Source organism: Crassostrea angulata, chromosome 2 (assembly GCF_025612915.1).
Source record: "Crassostrea angulata isolate pt1a10 chromosome 2, ASM2561291v2, whole genome shotgun sequence".
NCBI lineage: Eukaryota > Metazoa > Mollusca > Bivalvia > Ostreida > Ostreidae > Magallana > Magallana angulata.
The window spans coordinates 40,912,734-40,936,162 of NC_069112.1; the positions used below are offsets into that span (position 1 = coordinate 40,912,734).

Sequence of the window (23,429 nt, forward strand, 5' to 3'; positions counted from 1 at the left end):
TTTATGAATACATGTACTTGCAAGTAAATTAATTTACATTTAAATCTGCAACTCTTTTTGTATAAATATATATGTAAAGTTAAAATTTCATAAGCAATATAAATACATATATATAAGCTGCTGTCTACTGACTTTCATGCCTGTACATATTTGATTATATACTTTATTGAAATGACAGTGAATTAATTAATATAAGAATGCATAAAAAAGTGTTTATATAATTCAAATCTTATTTCATAAAGAGTACTAATATTTTTTTTTTAAATACCAGTAACCTAGTACATCAATAGATAGAATGGGCACTGACTTATAATGAATTTTCACCTGCTGTAGCTTATTTTCACATTATAATTATTGGTGTTTTACAGTTTCAGTACATAGCCCGTTTTCATAATATATAATTAGATCAATCACTGCATTTCACAAAGGAGAATAAATCTTTCGTTCTATAATATCATTAATAAATATTCTACAAAAGTGGTAATTTACCCTTCTGTTATCCATTTTTAGGTTGGTTTTATTAATTCGTTCACAAAACTAAACAGAGCTACTAAAAATGACTCGAAAAAATAATATTTTCCACTAGAAACGTGAAACGTTTTAGAGTGATGTAAGGGGTACTGCATACAAGGTCAAGGCCCATTTATTTACCATCGTGATCGCAGACTGCTTGCACATTGATGCTGTGGAAGCCTTTCCTATTAACAATTACATATGCGTTTTCATCTGTTGATAGTGCTACAATATGGACATGTGTTCCGTCGATGTTCCCGATTACATTTGGAAATCGGGCCTGCAGATAAAAACCATTCTTGATGGCAGCCCTTGCGCCTGATGTTACTGGCCACTTGATGAACTCTCCGGCCCTTGCAACGATAGCATCCGTCACATCCTTGACAGTTTTGGATACGGTGCTCTTCTCAAATCCTAAGATTTTCAAAGGTGGGGGAGTTAAAACTTAGAATTTAAACCAGACTATGTTGAATATACTTTAGATTAAAAAATCCCCACAGTTTTCGGTCAACCTATTGCCCGATAAGCAGAAGAGTACTACATGTATAACTCACAGTAATTAAGACAAAGAATTTAATATTAATTGAATTTCTTTAACCAATTAAGTGTACATACCTAAAGTGTCCCCAATAAATTGTAGAAAACTTCCATTGCTATAGAACCTTAACGCTATTAGTATTTGATGTGTGACTGATATGGCATGGCTTCTTCTTTTTGGCCTCTGAAAGTCATTTACCAACAATTCTTTTAAAAATTTAGCCCCCGCTACCAATTCTATACCGTTTCCGCAATTCTTCATCTGACCCGCCTTGAAGGGGGTGAGCAGCTGCTCGAAAGCTTCTTTTTTGTCTTCAGGTGGCTGAAGTGCCAAGCGAACGGTTATTTTGAAATCACTGCGTTAGTAGTTAACCATTTCTAACACACTTTGGAAAAACGTTTAACCATGTGATTAACTTTAACACCGAGTTTAACACAGAGTTAACACGGTGTTAGAGTTAACCACCTTTCGAAAAACCGGGCCCTGATCTGTAAACTTAGAAACACTTTCAATTTAGCATTCTGACAGAAAAGCGTTATCGGAGACATGTTTACATTGCATTGTTTGATTTCTTTTGTTTGTTTTATTTTAATATGTTATAAGCAAAGGACATAGTTCACTAAAGCAACTGAAAATTTTGAGAAGAGGTAAAAACCATTTTTGTAATTGCGAAGTTTTACAATCAATAAAAGCATTTCGAAAAAAAGTTTTGAAGTTTTGGTGCTACACAATTACGTTAGTTACATATACTCAGTTCAGTATAATTTTTATTCCAGTTGGCTTCACATATTTCTTTATGTAGGATCATTTAACGAAAGCCCGGTTAATTGACTTCATCTGTATTAATTTTTTTAACAAGTTTACTGTTAAATGTAATAAGTGAATGAAGTGACATGCTCACAGCTGATGTTAGCTCTGAACATGTGCTTGGTTTTTCTATAACGTATTTTTCAGTATGTGCTCATGTATGTTTATGATTGGAAATGTATTTATCATTTTTCTCATTGATACAAACTTGTAAACAACAAAACAAAACACTTGTAACAACGGGGGGGGGGGGGGGGGGGGGCAAAAAAAACAACAACAACACAAAACAAACAAAAACAAAAAGCCAAAATAAAAATTAATTATTAAAAAAAAAGCAAAGGAAAAAAAAACCAACAAAAAAAACAAATATTTTTTCACAAAAATGAGAAACAGACTATTTAAACGAATCTGTTTATGTATAAAAGTATTTTCATTACGATTTTATGCGAGAAAAATTGTGTAGAAAGAATTGTCTTAAACTGGTTTTGGTAATCATAAAGTAACACATGGAATCTAAGTGCATTTTATTATTTATTTTTATCGTGAAAACAAGCGCGCATTGGTCTTCCTTAACGTGCAGGCATTCAAAACAAATAGTTTTGCAAATTTAATTTTGTATCAATCATAAATCGCGTGGTGTCATTTGGCAATTTGTTTTCTAATTTTGAACTAGAAATGCTGTCAACTGATGGTTGAATTATAAAAAAACACATACGTAAAGTGCGCTCTTTGAAGACATAAGGTCTTTGAATTCTTATTGCACGCTACACCTGAAAATTAATAAATTCGATCTATATCGATCAATCTAACCACGTTTGGAATTTCATTGGCTTGTAGAAAGGCATTCATTTATGTTTTTTAAGACATTTAGATGTTGACCTATATTTGAGGATATGTATAAATACATAACGTTTTCGACAAGTAGAATTTAAAATCGAATGAAAGGTAAGAGAAACTATTGATTAACTATTTAGAAATCATGTATTTCGATGAAACTTATCTTCACTGATCTTATTTACCTCAGATAAATATTTTTATTTTTCCATCAACTAGCAAACATTTGACTCGGATGTTTTAAAGTAACCGTCTTAAACAGGTTCAGACTTATTTTTTTTTTTCAGATTGAATCAAGAAAAAAAAATTGATTTGTTTTCCCGAAAGTATCAGGATGATTTCTTGCGTTCTACAACATGTCATATTTCTGGTAGCCCTGATATCAGTGATTGTCGCTCAGACGGAGTTCAGACGAGTCTGCCGTAGTTACCAGTTAGACGTGGGCATCCGGCGCTGGCCGGGCGACCTTGAGGCTACACACACGTGTGTCCCTGGCCCACGTAATGGGAGATGCTTTATACAAGGTTTGTGTTGTCGATTTACTTAGGAAGTGTACATACACGGGTGTCCCTGGCCCACGTAATGGGATTACTTTATACAAGGTTTGTGTTGTCGATTTACTTAGGAAGTGTACACACACGTGTGTCCCTGGCCCACGTAGTGGGAGATGCTTTATACAAGGTTTGTGTTGTCTATTTACTAAGGAAGTGTACATACACGTGTGTCCCTGGCCCACGTAATGGGAGATGCTTTATACAAGGTTTGTGTTGTCGATTTACTTAGGAAGTGTGCACACACGTGTGTCCCTGACCCACGTAATGGGAGATGCTTTTTACAGGTTTGTGTTGTCTATTTACTTAGGAAGTGTACACACACGTGTGTCTCTGGCCCACGTAATTGGAGATGCTTTATACAAGGTTTGGGTTGTCTATTTACTTAGGAAGTGTGCACACACGTGTGTCCCTGGCCCACGTAATGGGAGATGCTTTATACAAGGTTTGTGTTGTCTATTTACTTAGGAAGTGTGCACACACGTGTGTCCCTGGCCCACGTAATGGGAGATGCTTTATACAAGGTGTGTGTTGTCTATATATTTAGGAAGTGTACACACACGTGTGTCCCTGTCCCACGTACATATATAATGGGAGATGCTTTATACAAGGTTTGTGTTGTCTATTTACTTAGGAAGTGTTCATCTGTTTTGGGAGTTTTTTCTGGTGATTATATAGATGCAATATTTATGTTTGAGCATATAATATATGACAAGGTTCATCGAAGAAACTGTTAACACATTTACTATACAGCATAGGTTTGTTTTAGTTAGTGTTTGCAATCATTTTTTTTATAATAAACAATGGCAGATATAATTTCTGCGTACACAAATTGAATAATTGGTTAAAAAAGATATCAAAATAAATAACAAAGACTATTAACGTCTTCGAAGTTCGTAACTATATAGCAAAACTAAACAGTATCAATGCGTTTGTTTCATGCTAAAAGTGTGTCGGTACATGAAAACCCTGTGATAAAAACTGAACAGAGGCCTTTAAAATCTTAACAAATGCTGCTATTCAAACAAGACATAAAAATGGACCGTCATGAAAAATGCATTAAAATTTATCTTTGGCCACATAACGTTTAGTTATAATTAAATACAAAACTAGCGCATATTAAACAATCAGTTGACGCGACTACACAAAATGAAAATTAACAATTTGTCAAACACGGAGTTTAAACTAGTTTTCTTATAACTGTATAATGATCAATTTTATTTATGTAGACCGTTCATCATAAATCTAACTTTGTAACCATTGCATGTTTTATATGTCATATAATCATCTGAGTTTGCAGGTGAAGTGTGACATTTATAAATCCTAAATGACACCTAAATGTCAGCGAAGAATAACATTCATTTCAAACAAGGACCACCTAGTAGGTATAAAAACCCCGCTTCACTGAGAGATGACACAGTGGCTTGATTTTAAAAAAATGTGCCAGATCTTCATAACTTGTTTTAAAAGTAGAAATATTGGAACAAGATATGTATTGATAATTATTGGTCATTATTAATTTTTTTTAAAATTCTGTAGTAAATGCATATCAAATGAGGCGGAAACAAGAATACAATTAACAATTAGATACATGTACATGTTTCTTTTTTAAACGACGTTTAATTCTTATGCAATTCGGTGAATTTATCCTTTGTTAATTTATTTTTATCGGCAAAAAGACTCAATTTCACGACGACAATTTATTCGAACAAAAAAAAATTGTTTAAGTCGAATTGAATGTAATTCGTAGAATATAAAATAGGCAACATACATCGATCAGTGCGAATTTCAAATTTTTTTTACAGCACCTATACAATAACCAATCAATCTTATCAACTAACATGACCCATGGATTTAAAAAAAAAATAAGGAAATGTTTGGATATATATTTTTGATGTGGGGAATCCGTCACTAAAAGTGAATATATTTACTCAAAAAGACAATATATTAAGCAATGTGTAACGGTATACAATCAAAACAATGTATTTTTTTGCATAATGATTGTGCTATATAACGTACCCATTTTACAACTAATAATTACCAGCATTTGTGCAATGTTGAGTGCTTTGGTTTGTTCGAAGTTATTGAATTTTCACAGATGGACGATTTTTACATGCAAAATACATACCTCTAAAACAAAGAAAAAGTTACACCGATAAAAGGAAAATTATCCAAGATATTTTTGTTGACAGATGATTATTTCTTTTTGGGAAAAAATAACAAGATAAAGAAATATCATACTGAGATTAAAATGATGATTGTTTTACATCTTTTCTTACTCAGTATACAGCAGAACTTTTTTAACGTTATCATCCGGGTACTTTCAACGTATGTTGCAGAGTAATATCCCGTAGACATCATATCTTAGCCGTGCATATAATCTTGATAAGCAAAAGGGGCGTTTTTCAAAAGAGAAATCTTGTTATTTTTTAGTACCTTTGAATGAATGCATTTAAACGACGAGTATTTGGGAATATCTTAATCGACGGTACATGTTTTTAAGACATATTTAAAATAAGGGTGTCTTTGGGCAAACTAAAAGATCAAAGCAGTCCAACGCTTATAGATAAATTTTCTAGATAATACGAACTCTTTCTTGTCGCAGATGCAAGCATGGGGTTCAATTGTACTGGAAACTTTCAACTTCAGGGAGGACTGGAAAATCGACGATCTCTTTGCTGTGAAAAAGCAGGTAAGGCATATCAAGAAAAAAGTCGGTGATTCGCATGTTCAAAAATAAGCATTTATCAAATATCTTAATGTCAAATTACATTTTATCTCATATCAAAGATATCTATTTATATTTTCTCAATTAAAATCAAAAAGCGTAATATGTCAGTGCAAATCCCTTTTTGTCGTGATAAATTAATGTCAAATACCACCTGTATGTCATTCATTTACGAATGTCGTAAGTTCAAAATCAATCTATAATAAACATTGTGCCGGATAATTATGCCAGTGCCAAGGTGGCATTTTTGCACCCGCTTAAGCTGCATATATCGAAAAATTCAAATATGCCATATGGTAGACCATTGCTTAAAGAGTTAACAACCACCTTTGTTATCAGTGTATCTCACCTAGCTGTCAGGTAAGATATTTACCTTTTAAAAATAAATTCCTGTAGGAAAATAATTTTTCCCATAGGAAAATCGATATTCCTATAGGTAATTTGAAATTTCCTATCGGAATACAAGAACTTCCGATAGGAATTTTAATTCCGATAGGATTTGATAAAATCCGATAGGAAAACTTAATATCCTATAGGAAAACTATATGTCTGAATCAAATTCCTACAGGAATTACCATTCTCCTATAGGATATATAATTCCTACAGGACTTTAAAAAAATCCTATAGGATTGTCAATATTTCCTGTAGGAGAGTCAATTCTCTAATGGGAATTATCATTTTCCGATGGGATATTAATCTTTAAAGGTAAATATCTCACCTGTCAGGTAAAACACACTAAAAACAAAAGTGGTTATATACTCTCTAGACAATGGTCTATCATTTGGTATACATGGATTTTTCCGAAACTGCATCTTAAGCGGGTGCAAAAATGCCACCTTGGCACTGGCATAATTATCCGGCACAGTGTTCATATTGCTAACATTTTTGGTAGTGGCTACGTGTATATTCTTACTGAATAACACATCTAAAGGCATATTAAAAATGAAACTGATGTTCCCATTCTGATAAATCTTGCGCAGGGTTTGATCTAGTTGGATGCTACATACCCAGGAGACTATTTTCATTCAGAGACGGTTTCAACATTCAACGTACACGCACTGTTCTCCGCAGCATCGTCAGGTGATTATTTCGTTACAGTATTCGATTTTAATGTTCGTTGGCATCGATATAAATATTCGTAGACAGTAGTACTTGTAGAACCACGGTTCAAAATAGGTCTACTGTTGAGTTTTTGTGGATTCTGGTTTTATGTGTATTCGCGGGGATGAAATTTTGTAGATGCGTTCGTTTTCAGTTTCATTAAAACAAAAACTCCTCTAGATTTCTTTTCGTTGAGGATGTGAATTCGTAGCGGAGGGCTACGAATACCACAAAAACTGATCCGCCACTAATTCTAATGATTCTACACTATAAATAATCTAATATATTTCTCAACGACCCCATTAATACAAAACCATACAACGTATCGTGCTTCAGTGCAAACGATTTGAGACAGCCAACAATACAATAAAATACAAGCAAATTGTTTTTCGTTATATATTGATTAAACAACAGCACACTGTAGTAACAATTTATCTAGAAAACAAATAACATGAATAATCTAAAAATTTAGCAAATGTAAATGTAAAGCCTGTGTTGACAATATATCTGGTCGTCGTTGTTTGAACAAAGAATAACTCGTAAATTGCAAATGTACAAAGCGTTACGAGTTAAGCGTATTTTATTTTGTTGTTAAAATATACATGTATGTACAGTTCATCGCTTGAAAAGCATATCGGAATTTAAGCGGGACACGAATTTGACGGTAGAATGCAAATGCAAACATTTGATAATGAATTAAAACAGCCAAGTATGAGATTTTTTTATTTGTAAATGAAATCAACAATTTGTAATTTTGTTTTCCAGCTAACGGTTTTGGATTTAATCTGTACAATGCACATGATAAAAAATATTTCTTAAGATGACAATTACATCTTCAATGTATAAAAACCGTTGTAGATACAGAATAACATTCTATGGAATAAGCTCGATTTTTTGCAACAACTATCCAGTTGAATAGAACAGGTGTATGAATTTATTTTCTCAAATGAATCTATCGAACAAATGACCTTACAATCCCTTTTACAAATAAATGTGTTTTTTTTTTGTTTCAAATTACATGTTAACTTTTCTGTGTGAAAGGTACAGGACATATGTTATTATACTTTATGCTTTCATTTCTTTTCAGCAATCCCACTCAAAATGATGAAACAACGTTTGTAGTGGAACTTTGTTTTCTTCGCAGAAGATTATATGATTTTTATCCGAAATATTTGTAATTCTCCCAGTTTTGAAGGAAAAAACGCAAGCCCGAAAAAGTGTTATCTACGCTGTTCTTGTTTCATTTTTTTTTTACATTTGTATTCTTTTTTTATGATACTGTACAAATAAATATTAATAAATTATGTCAATTTCTTATCATATTTCACTTCATAGCAATGCGTGCTTTATTATTTATCATTCAGCCGATATTATCGAGCGCTCAGAGAAATGCTTTGAAATTTATCGAGTAATATGTTTTCTAGCAATACATTAAACTAAATATTAAGAGAGAATTTCACATTCATTACACCAAACAAAAAAGTGCGCAACTTTAAATAATCAGTTGTAAGCCAGCGACACACATGTATAAGTAAATTAGATGTTATTAGAACATTCAAATAACACACTGAATATTAAAAAAAAAACTACAGTTACATGTAGTATCGGTACATAAACTATCAGGTTATTATTCAGTTATCTAAATTTAAGTAAATATATTAAGCTGTCTATGCGTTACTGATTACTTTTCACCTGCTAAAGAATAGTCGCAGCCATAGGGGTTTCAATGTGTTAAATACTTTGTGAAGTGATGGTACATAAACGATTTTTTTCTAACGCACCTTTAACCTGATATATCCTTAATATGTTCATTGTTTAAATGAAAATAATTCATCTTACTGAGCTTAATACATAAAACATAAAATGATTTATCATTTGTTTAAATCCCTTGTATACTATCTATGACGTGTATAATCTTAGGAAGCTTAAAGCTTGTTGCAAGATCTATGTTCGCTTTCGTACAAATTATATTCAAATTTTTAAAAATCAACTATATAAACAAAAAAAATCTTAACTTTGTTAAATTGGTTTTTATAATTGTACTAGTGTATAAATAATTTCTTCTGTTACTTTTATTAATATAAAGTTTGATAAAGATAAGGCTGACCTAGACCAGGCATTTTTTCTAATTTCTGAATTTAAGGTATTCGATGTATAACGACCACATTTTGTACCTAACAAATGAATGGTCCGATATTCTTCACCACAATATCGTTTTGAGGTTGATATCAAATAAAAATACTCCACCAAAGGAATTTTCAAAATTGTGATTATGGTCCAACTTATTACACCTTGAATTTTGCACTGAAGTATATGGGAAACATGTTTTTTGGAGATATTGTTTTAAGTACATGTAACTTAAAATTCGTAAAACTGTCTTGGTTAATACATGCATAAACCTTCTCTTTATTTAAATACGAAATAAAATGAATCGTTTACCGAAGATTTTTTGACGAAATTAATTTTTTTCTTTTTTTCTCATCTAAGGGAGATAACTTTTTCAATAAATTTAGGGTGAAAACGACCGGCTTCTTATATGTTGTCAGTCATGTGAATAAGGTCATTTCACTTTCATTGTTATCTAGCAATACATGTCTAACTAGTTTAAAATGATACAAAATTGTTCAATATCCCTTCAATATACATTGAAAACCTTAACTCTCTTGTGTAAAGTTAGTATATTGGTCAATAAATGTACGTGCACAAGTAAAATGCTAAACAAAAATTTGAATAAAAGGAATTCATTCGATCAAACACAAAAAAAGAATCCTTATATCAAATTGTAGTATTATTTTTATTGGTCTTTGTCGAACTTCTAAAACGTTGAAAGTTTAAAAAAAACATGTTTTGAAGCAAGAGTCATCTTTACTTAAAAACACAAGCCATAACAATAGGAATTATATATGAATAGATAGTACAAGATCGAGGCATATCCAAGAATTTCTTTAAAAAAACATTTTTTTTTTGCCATTACTGATGTATTTTATGATCAAACATTTCCAAAAAGTTTTGCTGATTTTGATATTGGTCGTCACACTTCACTGGTTTCAGAGTTGTTTAAAAACAATTCAGTATGCTTTGGCTGTTCACTTCTTCAAAAACGGGTCATATGCTGGAGGGAAAAGACTACAAATCTCTACCCGAAATGCCGTTATATCACTCTGTGTTGGGCTCCTGAAATACAGAACTGAAACTATAAACCTTACTTTACAAACAGTAAAGCCCTGAACAAGCTTCCATTTTGTCAATTATAATAAAGAGCATACAAAAGTCTAAAGTCGAGTTCAATTGAATAAATTTATGTTAAGCCTCTAAAAGCTTTTAATATGACAGTATACGAAAGTACGTACGGTTTGATGCTTCTAATTACTTTGGTTCCAAGTTGAATGTCAAAGCCCCGTTGAAAAGAGAAAGATCTTAAAGGCAGTGTACACCCGACCAATTGGTGATCTACAAGAAAAATAACCGATTGATAGGGAAACAAATCACCTTACTGATAAATCACGTTCCTTGATTCTTAACAAAATGCATATAACAATGTTCTAGTTTACCTACTTTGAGAAAGTTTTTACTAATGGTTGATGTGAAGAAATTCATTTTTTAAAAAGAAATAACAAGCTTCCTTGTAGAATTGGATTATTTCACATAAAAATATTACTAACGCCACAATTATCTAACGAAAAAAACTTAACAGCCCATCAGAGGTAAAGTTTTAAAGTTGTACAAAGTCAAACGAACGTTTTTTTTAAACAATTAATAGCAACGTAAAAAATATAAGGACAGATTCAAATAGCTTATCATTGTATACTACTGTAATTTGGTTGGAGTGTTTGGAGTAGTTTACGCTTTTGCGATTTACAAAGCGTATATTTTTTGTAACAACTTCTATTTTAGTGTTAATAATATAATAATTTAAGTCATTCTTAAATTAAACAAGATATCCCATGCAAGTTGTTTTTATTGAAGTACATCACATTGTCCAAATATATTGTACATAAATGAAAGCCTTACATTGTGTCTTTTTTAAATATATTGTGCAGGACACCCTTATTTATAATATGACATGTTACATGTAATTTATTATTGGGCTTTAAGTGGATCAACGCGATGACCCCCCCCCCCCCCCCCCCCCCCCACCAAAAAGTGGAAGTTTTTCGACACTTACTCAATCTGTTACAGCACATGCTGCGTTGATGAGGCAATCCACCCTGCAGATGAAAATCGCCTGTGCAGTTGAAACCATCAGTACCCACTAGAAAAAATATCAAACTAGTGTTATCAGTTACTCTAGTGAATAAAAAACACAATGTACAAATCACAAGTAAATGTTTAAGTCTATACTATCTGAATTATGTCAAAAAAAAATTAAGCTTAATTTATCCTGTTACATTCAAATACATTAAGCGATAAAATTATCAATTTGTTTTAATTTGCAAATAGACAACTTCATATATGTACTGCATTTAAAAAACTTTATTGTTAAAACATTGTGTTTCTCTGAAATTCCATAGCTCACCAATTGCAAAACATTCATGTGTTCGAGGGCCAGGTACACACGTATGGATCGCAACAGGTTCCCATGATGCCTTGCGAATTCCAACATCTACCTCGTTTGAATGGCATATACGGCGATGTGTTTCAAACGCTTCAAGTCCGCTTGATGTCATTACCAATAAAATCAAAGCCAGAAGAAGGTCCATTGTGATACTAATTTATCTCAAGATTATGATCAAAAATATTTGGTCTTGCAAATGATGCTGAAATATAAAATAAATGATTCATACCATATTGATCTATGTGATTCAATTTATACTTTCGCAGTCTAATAAATGTTATTATTTTTTTGGGGGTGGAGGGGGGGGGGGGGGGGGGGGGGTCACAATATCCTAGATTTTATCTCAAGTCAACACATTATTAAAATAATTTTGAAGATTTTGAGTTTAACTAAACATTTGAACGTAATAAAATGCGAATAAAAAAGTAGACGTTAATAGTTCGGTTTTTACTACTTTTTTGAACATATTTTTATAAACTAACAGTTTACAAACATTAAAAGACTATTTAAACGTCACTTATTTTCGATTCGTTATTACTTACATTTCTATTTCACAATAGGCAATCCTTTATCTTCCTTGCCAGTGTTCTTTATTTATATAGGAGGAAAAAAGGATGATTTGTATAATTACCTCTAATTAATCTAGAAAAATTGTAATTTGTTTAATCAAAAACAAAAGTACAAATGTACGTATCCTTAAAAGTTCAAGCTTAAAGCAATGGGGAAAACCATCATTTTTTCGGTTTTTTTTTCTTTCAGTTATTCTCTATTTCAACACCTCATTACTGTCTGATGCAAATATCTTATGCACTTTTACCATTCTCATCAAAAACTGATTCTATACATATATTTGTATCGAGTACAACTGTGAAAAAAAACACATTTGATTTGTGCAACATGTACAAGCTTTATCATTCTGAATTAAGTGAAAAACATTTGCATGCTGTTTTTTAGTTTCTATTTTTTTTTCATACTTATTTTTCATCAATATTGGGAATAAATTTTTTTATATATAAACACTTTAAAAAAAATCATATTTCATAGTCAACATTTTATTCTTAATCTGTTTTCTTAACTTGCATACAGCATTCTTTTCGTGAATTAGGAAAAAGGTAAAACACGATAATCAGTCATTATTTATTTTTAGATTTCTCGTAGTCTGTCAATCATTTGTGGAATGTGGCTTGGTATCAAAATCGTACATTTATAGTGCACGAGAGGATCACCTGATCAAAGTGTAATGGCACTCTGAAGAGGGGATTTATATAAATTATTAATAAGAAGTAAAGTTCTTGACACGTGTTAATAATTTTTTATTAATTTTTTTTTATTTATTGCTTCATTTTATTTATTTTCTAGTAAAGAATTAATAAAAATATACCTATATTTTTTTTTAAAGCAGTCACGTTAACAATAGATCGATACAAACAAAATGAAGGAAAAATTTAAGACAATGAAAGAATGTAAAAATATAATTGCAATCGGTGCCGTATACTTAGAACGCGCCGTTTTTTTTTTCATCTTGCTTTACACGTAATTTTTCGTACAAATTTAAATATTTTTAAGGGCTTTGCATCAGTTTATGGATAAATACATCAATAATATTTGAACCTGTTTTTTTAAAAAACTCAATTGCGTTAAAATTCACTCTGCTCTGCTCAATTTATCATCTCATATATGTTCTACTTGGACATCGACTGTCAGCAAGTATCGTAATTAACTTATAACTTGTGTAAGGTTTTTATGTAATATTATGTGTGTATGTAAGTTATGTTGTTATGCCTATATATTATACAAACACTAATCAGCTATCATATACGTTAAGGGGTGTTGGGCTGCCTACCAGAGCGTCTTGCCATGGAAGGTATGTGGCATAGACCAGTGAATCTGGCTGGTGGTGTTGGTAAAAAATTTGAGGTGTGACATCGTTCATGGAGTTCAGGGGTATTTGAATAGACCCATTTCTCTATAAAACAATCTTTTGCATAAAACATATTGTACAGGTCTAAAGCTTTTTTCTTTTGTTTTTTTTTAATAGATCCCCTGAAGGGTGGTGGATGAGGCAGCAATGTTTTGCAGCTAAATATGTCAGAGGCCCCTTTTTAATGTTTAAGATGATCTTGAATGAAAATGAATGTATTTCCCTATCAAATCAGCAAAGCTTAATTCATACTGATCGCATTCTACTTTTTGGTGTAAAATCCTTGCCGTCCTCCTTATGGAAAGGGATAGTGTACTCGTGGTTTCAATATTGAGTTCCGACCGGTCAAAGTACAGCTTCGCCAGCAATTCATGTTTAATCATTAAAATCGGTGCAATAATTCAAATAAACAATGATAGAAATATTTAGAGTAATATTTGAGCTCGTTCATCTTCTGATGCCAGTCTCGGCCATTTCCGCCCCCTCGTTTAAAGGTACATCTTCTCTACACACAATACGTTATATAATACAAAAACGTTTACCTGAGGAATATAAATGGTGAGCGAAAATTTTGTCATGTTGTCAGTTGTCAGTCGTCAAGTTCAAACCGAGATACAGGGTCCCAAATGTTATATAAATAATGCTCGTTTACACTATGAAAAAAAAAGTTGACAAATACGCAATGTCAAAATATTGGTGTTATAAAATATAAATTACAGATATCATTGTTGACCATTATTCAGAAAAAAATGACATGCATATTTTTTATACTCCTACGCAATTAGTTGCAGCACTTGCTGCGTTAGTTTGGTTATCCACATTGCAGGCTAAAACACCTGTGCATCTGAAACCATATGTGGCTAGAACAAAGATGTCAAACTTGAGTCATGAAAACCTTTTGTTACAAACTATATCAAATCAATATGCAATGTTATATTTGTATCAAAACTTGATATGATAACAAAAGTTAATGGTTATGCTCTTTTTATTGTATTTACAAATATTCAAAATATAATTATTCATTATGGAAATACGTTAAATGATAAACATGTGTACATAATAATGCATTTTGATAAACTGCAGCTCTCTAAAACGTGTTTCTCTTAAATTTAAAATGTACTTTTAGAAAAAACAAAAACAAAACAAACATTCATGACAGTTAGGTTTGTTTAAACGTTTTACGGTTCTATAATAAGATTTATTTTCATTGTTACTTTTTTGACATTCAACATCCTGAATGTATATATTAAAAAAACGAAGAATGAACTCCAAGCATCAGTCATGCTGATTTAATTTAAGATTTTTACCTAGTTTGTCAATCACTTGTGGAATGGAGCTCCTTTTGCTGAATCATACAACTACAGTACACAGGGAAAGACAATTAGAAGAGCATCTGTTTAAAGTGTATGAGCACTCTATTCAAGGCATTTTTTTTCCAAAAAGTACACAATGACAAAGATAAAATCGCATCTTCAAATTATGACAATACAACTGGGCCGTAGAATCCTTATTTATAAAAGAACTTTATTTTGTGATTCCAGCGTTTTTTAATCGTATTGCGAGGTAATGAATCACGAGCACCAATATTTATTCAATATTCCTATTGTTCTAAAATGTAAAAAAAAAAACAACCGCGAGTAGAGCTTTTCTCAAACTCACATGGACGTTTGATTAAGAATCTACAGTAGGTCTTCATAAGTGCACTAATTAAGACTGCACTTAACAAGTTTCCCCTTTTCAATGTCGTTCAAGCTTTAAGAATAAAATGTTAATTGATTTGTATACTACTTGGTCCTCTCCATTGTTAGTTAGTATGGTGGCTTGGTAAATTGCTAGGCATGGCATACTGACTTTAAAATCAGTTAAAGGGATAGTCTCTAAGGTTATATGAAAAAAATAAGATTCATTTTTTTGCATTTGGATTAATAGTCCATGTCTAAAAACACTGATATGTCATGGCCTGCACCAAAAATATTACCTCTATCTTTTTTAATTCAATAAACAAAGTGCCGGATTGAATTTTTGTCATCCACACAAAAATTCGGCATTTATCTATGCTCTATTCACTGAGACCCCTGCTGACCCTGCTCGTAGAACACAGTGCGCAACACTGACCGCCGGTCATTTAGATGAAGATGTCAGAGGAGAAGAGATCAACACGTGGGAGAAAGCGAACTTTAACCGATTCAGCCAGAAAACGACACAGGAGCCTGGTTGTTTCGAAATATAATCAAGGAAGAATAGCTATAGGTGAGCAGTATGATCGGTGGATGGAACTTAAGGAGACTTTGCAGCTAAAATCACATGCTGATGTTGCAGAGTACTTGCTTGATCGGTAAGTTTGAAAAACCAAATTTCCACAAAATTGTTGAATAGATACTTATCTGTGAGCAAGGAATTAAGACTTGGAAAGCATCTTTATCTCCCATTTTTATCTATGAGTGCAATTATTAAGAGTCTAAGAGGATTAACAAATGAAAACAAACTGTAAACACATCGGAGATAGCGAATACAGTTGAAGCTGATTGAAAGGGGCCCATAGAGGGTAATCGCTAATAATAATCCAAGGAGAGAGAATATGTCTGTAAATAAATTTTAAGTGCATTTTATACATGAACCAACAAACACATCTTTTACTTAAAACTCTAAATGCTCAATCTGTCTGTGTTATTATTTTTTTTTGGGGGGGGGGGGGGGGTTGGTTGTATGGTTTGGGTATTTTAATGGAAGGGGTGGGAGTGGGGTGAGTGTGGTTTCATAAATTCATTATACAAATTAAAAGTTTATGAATTATGATTTTAGAAATGAAAACTTTGCAGTAGAAAACTCTGCAAAGAAAATGAAAATCCAGTTGAATGCTAAAACATCAACTCCAGGACCTAGAGCTACAATTTTTTCACCAAATTTCTCAGATGTTTCTGAAATTTCTTCAGACCAGGAAAAGAACAGGTACAGATATGATGAACTAGATAGTTGTTTTCCCCCCAATAACAATTCGTAAAGACAATCTTGAAATAATGATTTTGATTTTTTTTTCAGAAATTCAGATTTATCCGGTGTTGAAGAATTCAACAGAATTGATAAAATACAGAAAACTTTAAACAGTTTTTTAAATCCTTCAGAGTAAGTATATATAATGCAGAATGAGTCAATTTTCTGTCTTGTAGTGATATAAATAACAAAATTATTTTTTTTTTGTAGTCTTTCAATTTGCTGGACAGAAAACTTCACTAGTGAAGATTCTGAGGATTCCTCTGACGAAGAATATGAACCGAGCTACATTATGACAATAAGGTGTGTTTTGGCAAAAGTTATCATGACATTTTCAAAATGATAATAATCTTTTCAATCATATTTATAATAAATTTTATTACTAATTTTAGAGAGGACACACAAACTGAGGCCATGATTGAGGAATCAGAGGATGAGGAAGGTTTTGATGAGGAATCACTTGATTTTGATGTTCAACCAGGTCCAGGTGTTAGTAAAATTTTATCACAAGAGGATGTTGAAGACGCCAAAGAAGATCAACCCTTCATTGTTTATCTGTCACAAATACTGACACTGGCTAAAATGCATTACCTGCAAAATTGTCAAATTAAATCGTGCAATAAACAAGTGTCTGTGGAAAAAGCTATTGTGGGATCAGCACTCTATTTAAAATGGGTATGCATAAAATACTTTATACAGTAGTATCATGGTTTAAATGTGTTTAATTTCTGACATACATGTATTAATTTGCATTAAAATTTTTGTAGGTTTGTGCTGAAGGACACCAAGTACAACAATGGTGCTCACAGCCTGTCCTAAATAGAGGAATGCATCTAGGAGATTTTATGCTCTCTTCTTCAATTTTACTTTCCGGAAGCAATTTTCAGAAAGTTTCAATGATGGCCAAATTCATGAAATTTCCTTTTATCAGCAAAAATTCTTTTTACAAAATACAGAGAACCTACTTGATTCCAGCTGTTGATGAATTTTGGACAGAGCATCAAGAAACGGTCTTTGACCAGTTTCGCGGAAGAGATATAGTTATCTTAGGTAAATATGTGCGTTACCTTTTAAGGTACCTCACTACACTTATACTTTTTGAGACACTACATCACAAGATGGCGATTTACACGGTTAAACTGTTTATATCGTTCAATTGGGTAGTATATAGTTGTAGCTCAGTGGTTAAAGTATTGGGCTTTTGAACCGCAGATAATGAGTTCGAATCCTCATGGAGCTTTTGGTCATGTTAACTAAATGAAAATTTTAAAAATGTAATTTTTCATCCAAAATTGCACATTTTTTGCCGAATAGACTAATATACTCCTTATCCATTATGATATCTATCATAATCAAGTAATTTTCTTCTGATTTGAGAAAATATTTCACGGTGTAGTGACCCACCTTAAAGAAAATTATAGGTACATTTAAACACTTTATTATTATTCAAATGCATTTTTAATTTTCTTTGCATTGTAATCATTAAAGGGGATGGTAGAATGGATAGCCCTGGTCACACAGCTCAATATTGTTCATACACTTTTATGGAGTATGATACAAAGACCATATTATACATTCTCACCATGGACAAGCGTGCTACAGAGAAGAAAAGCACAAATCTTGAGAAGGCTTGCTTTGTTCAAGGTTTGCGCTTTCTTCTCGATGAGGGACTACGGATTGTTGAGGTTGTGACTGATGCACATGTCCAAGTGGCCTCAGTAATGAGTAAGTTGTCATATTATTATGTGTCATATTTATTGTAAGATTAAAGTTTCATGAACCTACGGTACTTTATTATGCATTAAAAAAAAATATATACCTTATATTTTTCAGAAAAAGACTTCCCAAACATAAGACATTCTTTTGATATTTGGCATGGGACAAAAAACTTGGGAAAAAAAATCATCAAGGTAGTTATATTATTCAATGTACTATACTTTCTATTGTTTATTGAATAATACTTTTCATCAGAATTTTTTAAAACTTCTTTTTGCAGTGTTTGAATACTTTAAATACCTTTTAGGTTGGCCAAGAAAAAAGCAAGAAAGATCTACTGTCATGGACAAAGGATGTTGTCAACCATTATTGGTTCACAGCTAGCATCTCCAACACAAAGGAAGAGTTTATTGTAAGTTTTCAGGTACATTGTATTAAATTTGATGACTTTTAGAAACATAATTTAAAATTTGGTCTTAATTAATTGACTAGAATTTTTTTTGAAGGGGAACTGGATAGGAATCCTACACCATACAGTAAATGTTCATAGCTGGGTTTTGTCCTACAGCAACATTAATGAGTGCAGTCATGGACCACTGACTGAAGAGCGGACAAAAGGATGGTTAGAAAAAGATTCTCCAGCTCATGTGGCCCTTCGCGAGATTGTTTTAGATAAACGTCTCCAGAACAATGTAACCTACTATCTAAACTGCAGGTTAGTTTTCTAATATCTCTTGATTAAGTTTTGAAATTTGCTGGCAAAACTAGTACTTATGCAATTTCTTTATTACAGAAGCACAGCAGAACTGGAAAATTTTCAGAATCTTGTGAATGCATATGCCTCCAAGCGACATTCTTATAACCCACCCACATATAGATGCAGGAATCGACTTGCTGCCCTGGACCATAACCACCATATCAACAGAAACATTCTTGTTAAAAAAGATGGCTCAACACAGTAAGCTACTTGTAAACACATATGCTCAGTATTTTATTATTGGTTTAAGATTGTAATCACTTTTTCATACACTAAAATAAAAATCAAAGCCAGATAATTTTTATACATATGTTTAGATTTCAGAGGAGTTACAACAAAAAAGTGGCAGGTGGGCGGTTCACCCTGTAAAGGAGAAGAAAGCTTTTGAATATATGCCATCACTGCTTAAAAAGATTCTTCTGTCCAGGGTATCAGATGAGATGGGGATGAACCAGCCAGTGGTACTGGAAGCAGATGATCCAAGAAGGTTGTCCTCTCACCTGGCTCCACTCCCACCACCACCAACAGATCAGCTTGCTTTAGAACAGAAGTCAAGATTCATTTAATGACTAGACATTAATATTGGAGAAACATAAGATATAAAGGGCTACATGTCAATTTAACATTATTGTATGATTACTTTATTTTTAGTTTTAAAAAAATGAATAAATTTGTACTGATCACATGTGTAAGTTATTGCATATTTAGATTGCTTACTTTATCCTAGTCTGCCCCCAATAAATCCTCTATACTGACTAAAAGTATCAGGAAATTTGTCCCTGATTCTCCAGACACAACAGCTGGGAATTACCCTACGGTTTCTTGCACCTAAATGGCCATGGTGCCAAAGGATAAACTGCCTATATGCTGCATGTCTATTCCCTCTGTTCAAATCTGCATCAGGGGCTGCAGCTATGATGTCTTCTCTATAGCGTCTTGCTACAAGTAAGACAAGGTCATCAAGGACAACCCTTTGAAAATCCTGAAAACATGATAAACATTGTTTAGTACAGAGTTTAATTAAGTTCAGTATATTCAATCTATGGTACATAAGTTTTAAGATCTTACAGGAACTATTGAAAAGCAGTTTGTTGGAGTTTGTCCACAACAGAGTTTCTCAATTTCTGAGGGCATCTCTCGACAGTGGTTGCAGGTGCACCAGCTCGGAACACCATCTGATGGTTGGGGGTGGTATCCTTGTCGTCTTTCATTCTGTGAGGCCTCATTTAAAACATCAAAAACAAAAGTTGGGTCCCGTTCACATATCCTTCCAACAAGGTTCCTCAGAGTTTGTTCTTCAAGTGTGGCAATAGTTGCCTAAAGATAACAATAGAAGTGTGAGAATTGTACAAGCAATAAAAGATGGCATCTCTTTAATGCTTTTGACATTTATGTGTATTATAAAATCAGAATTAAGGTGAAAGATTGCCTTATATCTTCGACTTCAACACACCCTGAGCTGAATATCTCTCTGCTCCCTAGCAGCAGCAACTCTTTCAGCAGCGGCTTCTTGATTAATTCGTCTTCGAGCACCCACTCCCCTTACACCCCGCACACCTCTTCCTCTAACACCTCCAGGGCGTCTTCCTCTTCGGCGCCCTCTGCCACGCCCCCTTATCCTCCTAAAATCTGAGGAAGAAGAGGACTCTGGGGAGGAAGACCTCTGGGATGATGCATTGAAATTCTAAAAGAAATTGTTTATATATTCTTTGGATATAAAAAATACTACTGGGTAATATATACATGTATATAAAAATGTACATGTCTACTCTACAATGTCATTATTGATTGCATACATCTTTTGATTTAATCACCAACTTTACATGTTATATCAATTAACACACACATACTTTATATCCATGCACATATATAATATCATAATGTATATATCAAGTATTTTGTAATACTTTCAGAAATATTGTCCCTTTTTTAGTTTTATTATGTAGAGTAATTGTTAAATTGATTTTTAATAAATAACGAGAATTTAAATATAATACATCAGCTTTTCAATCCATTATTTATCACAGAGTAATGTTTAGATTTTTAAAATATAGCAGTAATGCAAAATTACTCAAAAATTTACCATACTATCATGATCACAATCTTATATTTATCATGTGTATTAATTTGAAATGTAGCAGGAATGTAAAATTATCAAAACTTTGCTGAAATTGTATGTTAAAAACCCACAAGCATTGTATTTAAATTTTGTAAACATTGATGTATTCATTCAGTTCACCCTTGTGAGGCCCCTCACATATTTAAATTAATCGAGGTCACCAAGTTCAGAAAGAGTTGTGTTTTAACAGATATAAACCGTTGTTTAAGGTTTATTTTATAAAGTTTAGACTTGAATAAACTTTTATAACAAATTTCTTACCTCTTCTGTCTCCATTTTGGGCTTCTCAGCAACGAAAGTGCAAATGATAACATCACTTTGTCGGGGGTCAGCATCTTCACGCGAAGTCGGCTATCTTCGGAAATCATGCCGAGCGATAATGAGGTTTAAACAACTTCACACACGGGTGATAGTATTTACTTAATTCTACTAATTAACAAACATCTTTTGATGTAACTGTCAATAAATTGTGTCCTAATTATGCATTCTACACATGAAGTTTCTATTTTCTTGCCTTAAAAAAATACACCTAGAACTTAGAGACTATCCCTTTAAATGAGAATATTTTTGTGTATTGATGTACCTTAAACTGTTTTTGATATATATTGAACTTTTCGACTTTACCATTGTAGGTAAGAAAAATCCTCAGCTCTGCTGATTAAAAAAAAAATTCTTAAACAGATTAAGAAACGAATTCATAATTTCAAGAAGAAAATGCATATTAAATTTCAGTTATATATTGCGCATGTCATAATTCATAATTCCAGGATAAATTAAACTTCGAATTTCTTGTTAGCATATATCTATCACTCAAGGAAACTTATAAAAGTGAAGTTGTCTTCGTAATGCTTATATTCATAAAACATATTTCATTTTCAGAGTTAAAACAAAATTCAGTTGACTCATCATCATCTTACTGTTGTATGCAAATAAACATCAACATGTATTAATATTCGCATTTATGGACTGTATTTTTGATAATTTAATGAATTCTTTTTTTTTTATACTATTGACGTTGTGCCTAGCTTTTTTTCCATATCATATCAGAACTATTTTGTTTTCTTATTATCTGATAAAACTGATTATACATTTGCAAAATTTCGTACTAATTATCTGGGATTTGAACATGGTTATTGTAACAGTTACTTGTAATATCTGAACCCCTCCACAACATGATATTATGCATTTAAATTTTGTCTATCAACTTGTTAGGAATGTATAGAAGGTTTTTATTCAATGGGTTTGATTTTCTTTCTAAGTACTGACTTGTTCATTTTTTATTTGTTGTTGTTTGATCAATAAAAGTACTTTACTTGTTTATTTCAAGTTCGAATAATTCTGTTCAGAAATGTTTACAAAAAATAGTCGAAAGAAAGAGTATAAGTTATTTAATCCATACAAAATTAAAATTCCTGAAAGAGGGGGGGGGGGGATGTCATGCAACCCAAACGAAGGGGGGCTTTTTCATGCTATAAGGTTTAAGGAGAATTCTTTTTTAGGGAAATGCTGGTAAATACAAGATTGCATTGACAAGTCTTTAACTCCTTTTATCAAACTTTGTTCAAGTATCTTGACCAGGTTGAAAGTGTACAGTTTAAAGTCTAATGATAATTTTTTTTTTATTTAGCTTCTGAATCATTATTTTGATGAGGTTTCAGTTTTATGGTAGTTCATTTAATTAATGGTTGTTTATTTCTAAAAGTAATATATTTTCTGCACTGAATTACTGATAGGATCTTGCAAAATTCAATTTATTTGAAGTGTAAGTATATACAGATATCGTGCCTTTTGTACAATTGCATCAACAGGGGTTATAAATATATTCACAGCTTGTATTAAAAAATATAATTTCATCATGTTTTTGTACTTTGTGAACCTGTCAATTTAAGATAATGTACGTGTAATATATACTCGTATATATCGCGATTAATCAAAACTGCACTGGACAAGTCATTTTTTCATAGCAGTTGTTTCAGATCAGTTCACGAATTGCAAAACAATGCATGGAATAATTAACTTTGTTTTCTATGTAATGCACTGGTCATTAAAACCATTAGCTTTATTTTACTTCTTTTACATCAATATTTAACGAAACTGCCAAAGAGAAATGTAAGTGTTATATCAAATTACTTCTTTATAGTATTGTTTCAAGGGCTATGATGGTAGCGAATGTTAAACCCTCATAAATGGGGTTTGGGAGGGTTTAGTGTCAAGAGTGGATGGGCATGTTTTTTTCCCCACAATCCTGGCTAACATGTTGATGTCCTTTCAAACGCTATTAAGAATATTTTGTTGCTG

The 23,429-nt window shown here is 32.3% G+C and overlaps 3 protein-coding genes and 1 pseudogene across 3 annotated transcripts; 2 read left to right on the forward strand and 2 right to left on the reverse strand.

The window, feature by feature from the left end:
* The first annotated feature begins 2,579 nt into the window (after positions 1 to 2,579).
* Positions 2,580 to 8,377, forward strand: LOC128172475 (uncharacterized). Its single transcript, XM_052838270.1, has 5 exons — positions 2,580 to 2,803; positions 2,980 to 3,216; positions 5,849 to 5,935; positions 6,952 to 7,051; positions 8,160 to 8,377. The coding sequence occupies exons 2-5, from the start codon at positions 3,027 to 3,029 to the stop codon at positions 8,248 to 8,250; spliced, it is 468 nt and encodes a 155-aa protein (XP_052694230.1). The 5' UTR covers positions 2,580 to 2,803; positions 2,980 to 3,026; the 3' UTR covers positions 8,251 to 8,377.
* Positions 8,378 to 10,041: 1,664 nt separating this feature from the next.
* On the reverse strand, positions 10,042 to 11,772 carry LOC128172481 (uncharacterized). Its single transcript, XM_052838274.1, has 4 exons — positions 11,589 to 11,772; positions 11,238 to 11,324; positions 10,423 to 10,522; positions 10,042 to 10,246 (listed from the first exon to the last, which is right to left on the reverse strand). The coding sequence occupies exons 1-4, from the start codon at positions 11,770 to 11,772 to the stop codon at positions 10,159 to 10,161; spliced, it is 459 nt and encodes a 152-aa protein (XP_052694234.1). The 3' UTR covers positions 10,042 to 10,158.
* Positions 11,773 to 15,421: 3,649 nt separating this feature from the next.
* LOC128172388 (uncharacterized) lies at positions 15,422 to 19,722 on the forward strand (annotated as a pseudogene).
* Positions 19,410 to 21,665, reverse strand: LOC128172442 (P2X purinoceptor 7-like). The gene is made up of 5 exons (XM_052838239.1): positions 21,393 to 21,665; positions 20,466 to 20,696; positions 20,081 to 20,329; positions 19,730 to 19,994; positions 19,410 to 19,549 (listed from the first exon to the last, which is right to left on the reverse strand). Exons 1-4 carry the CDS (start codon positions 21,405 to 21,407, stop codon positions 19,731 to 19,733), a joined length of 759 nt encoding a protein of 252 aa, XP_052694199.1. The 5' UTR covers positions 21,408 to 21,665; the 3' UTR covers positions 19,410 to 19,549; position 19,730.
* Positions 21,666 to 23,429: the final 1,764 nt, after the last annotated feature.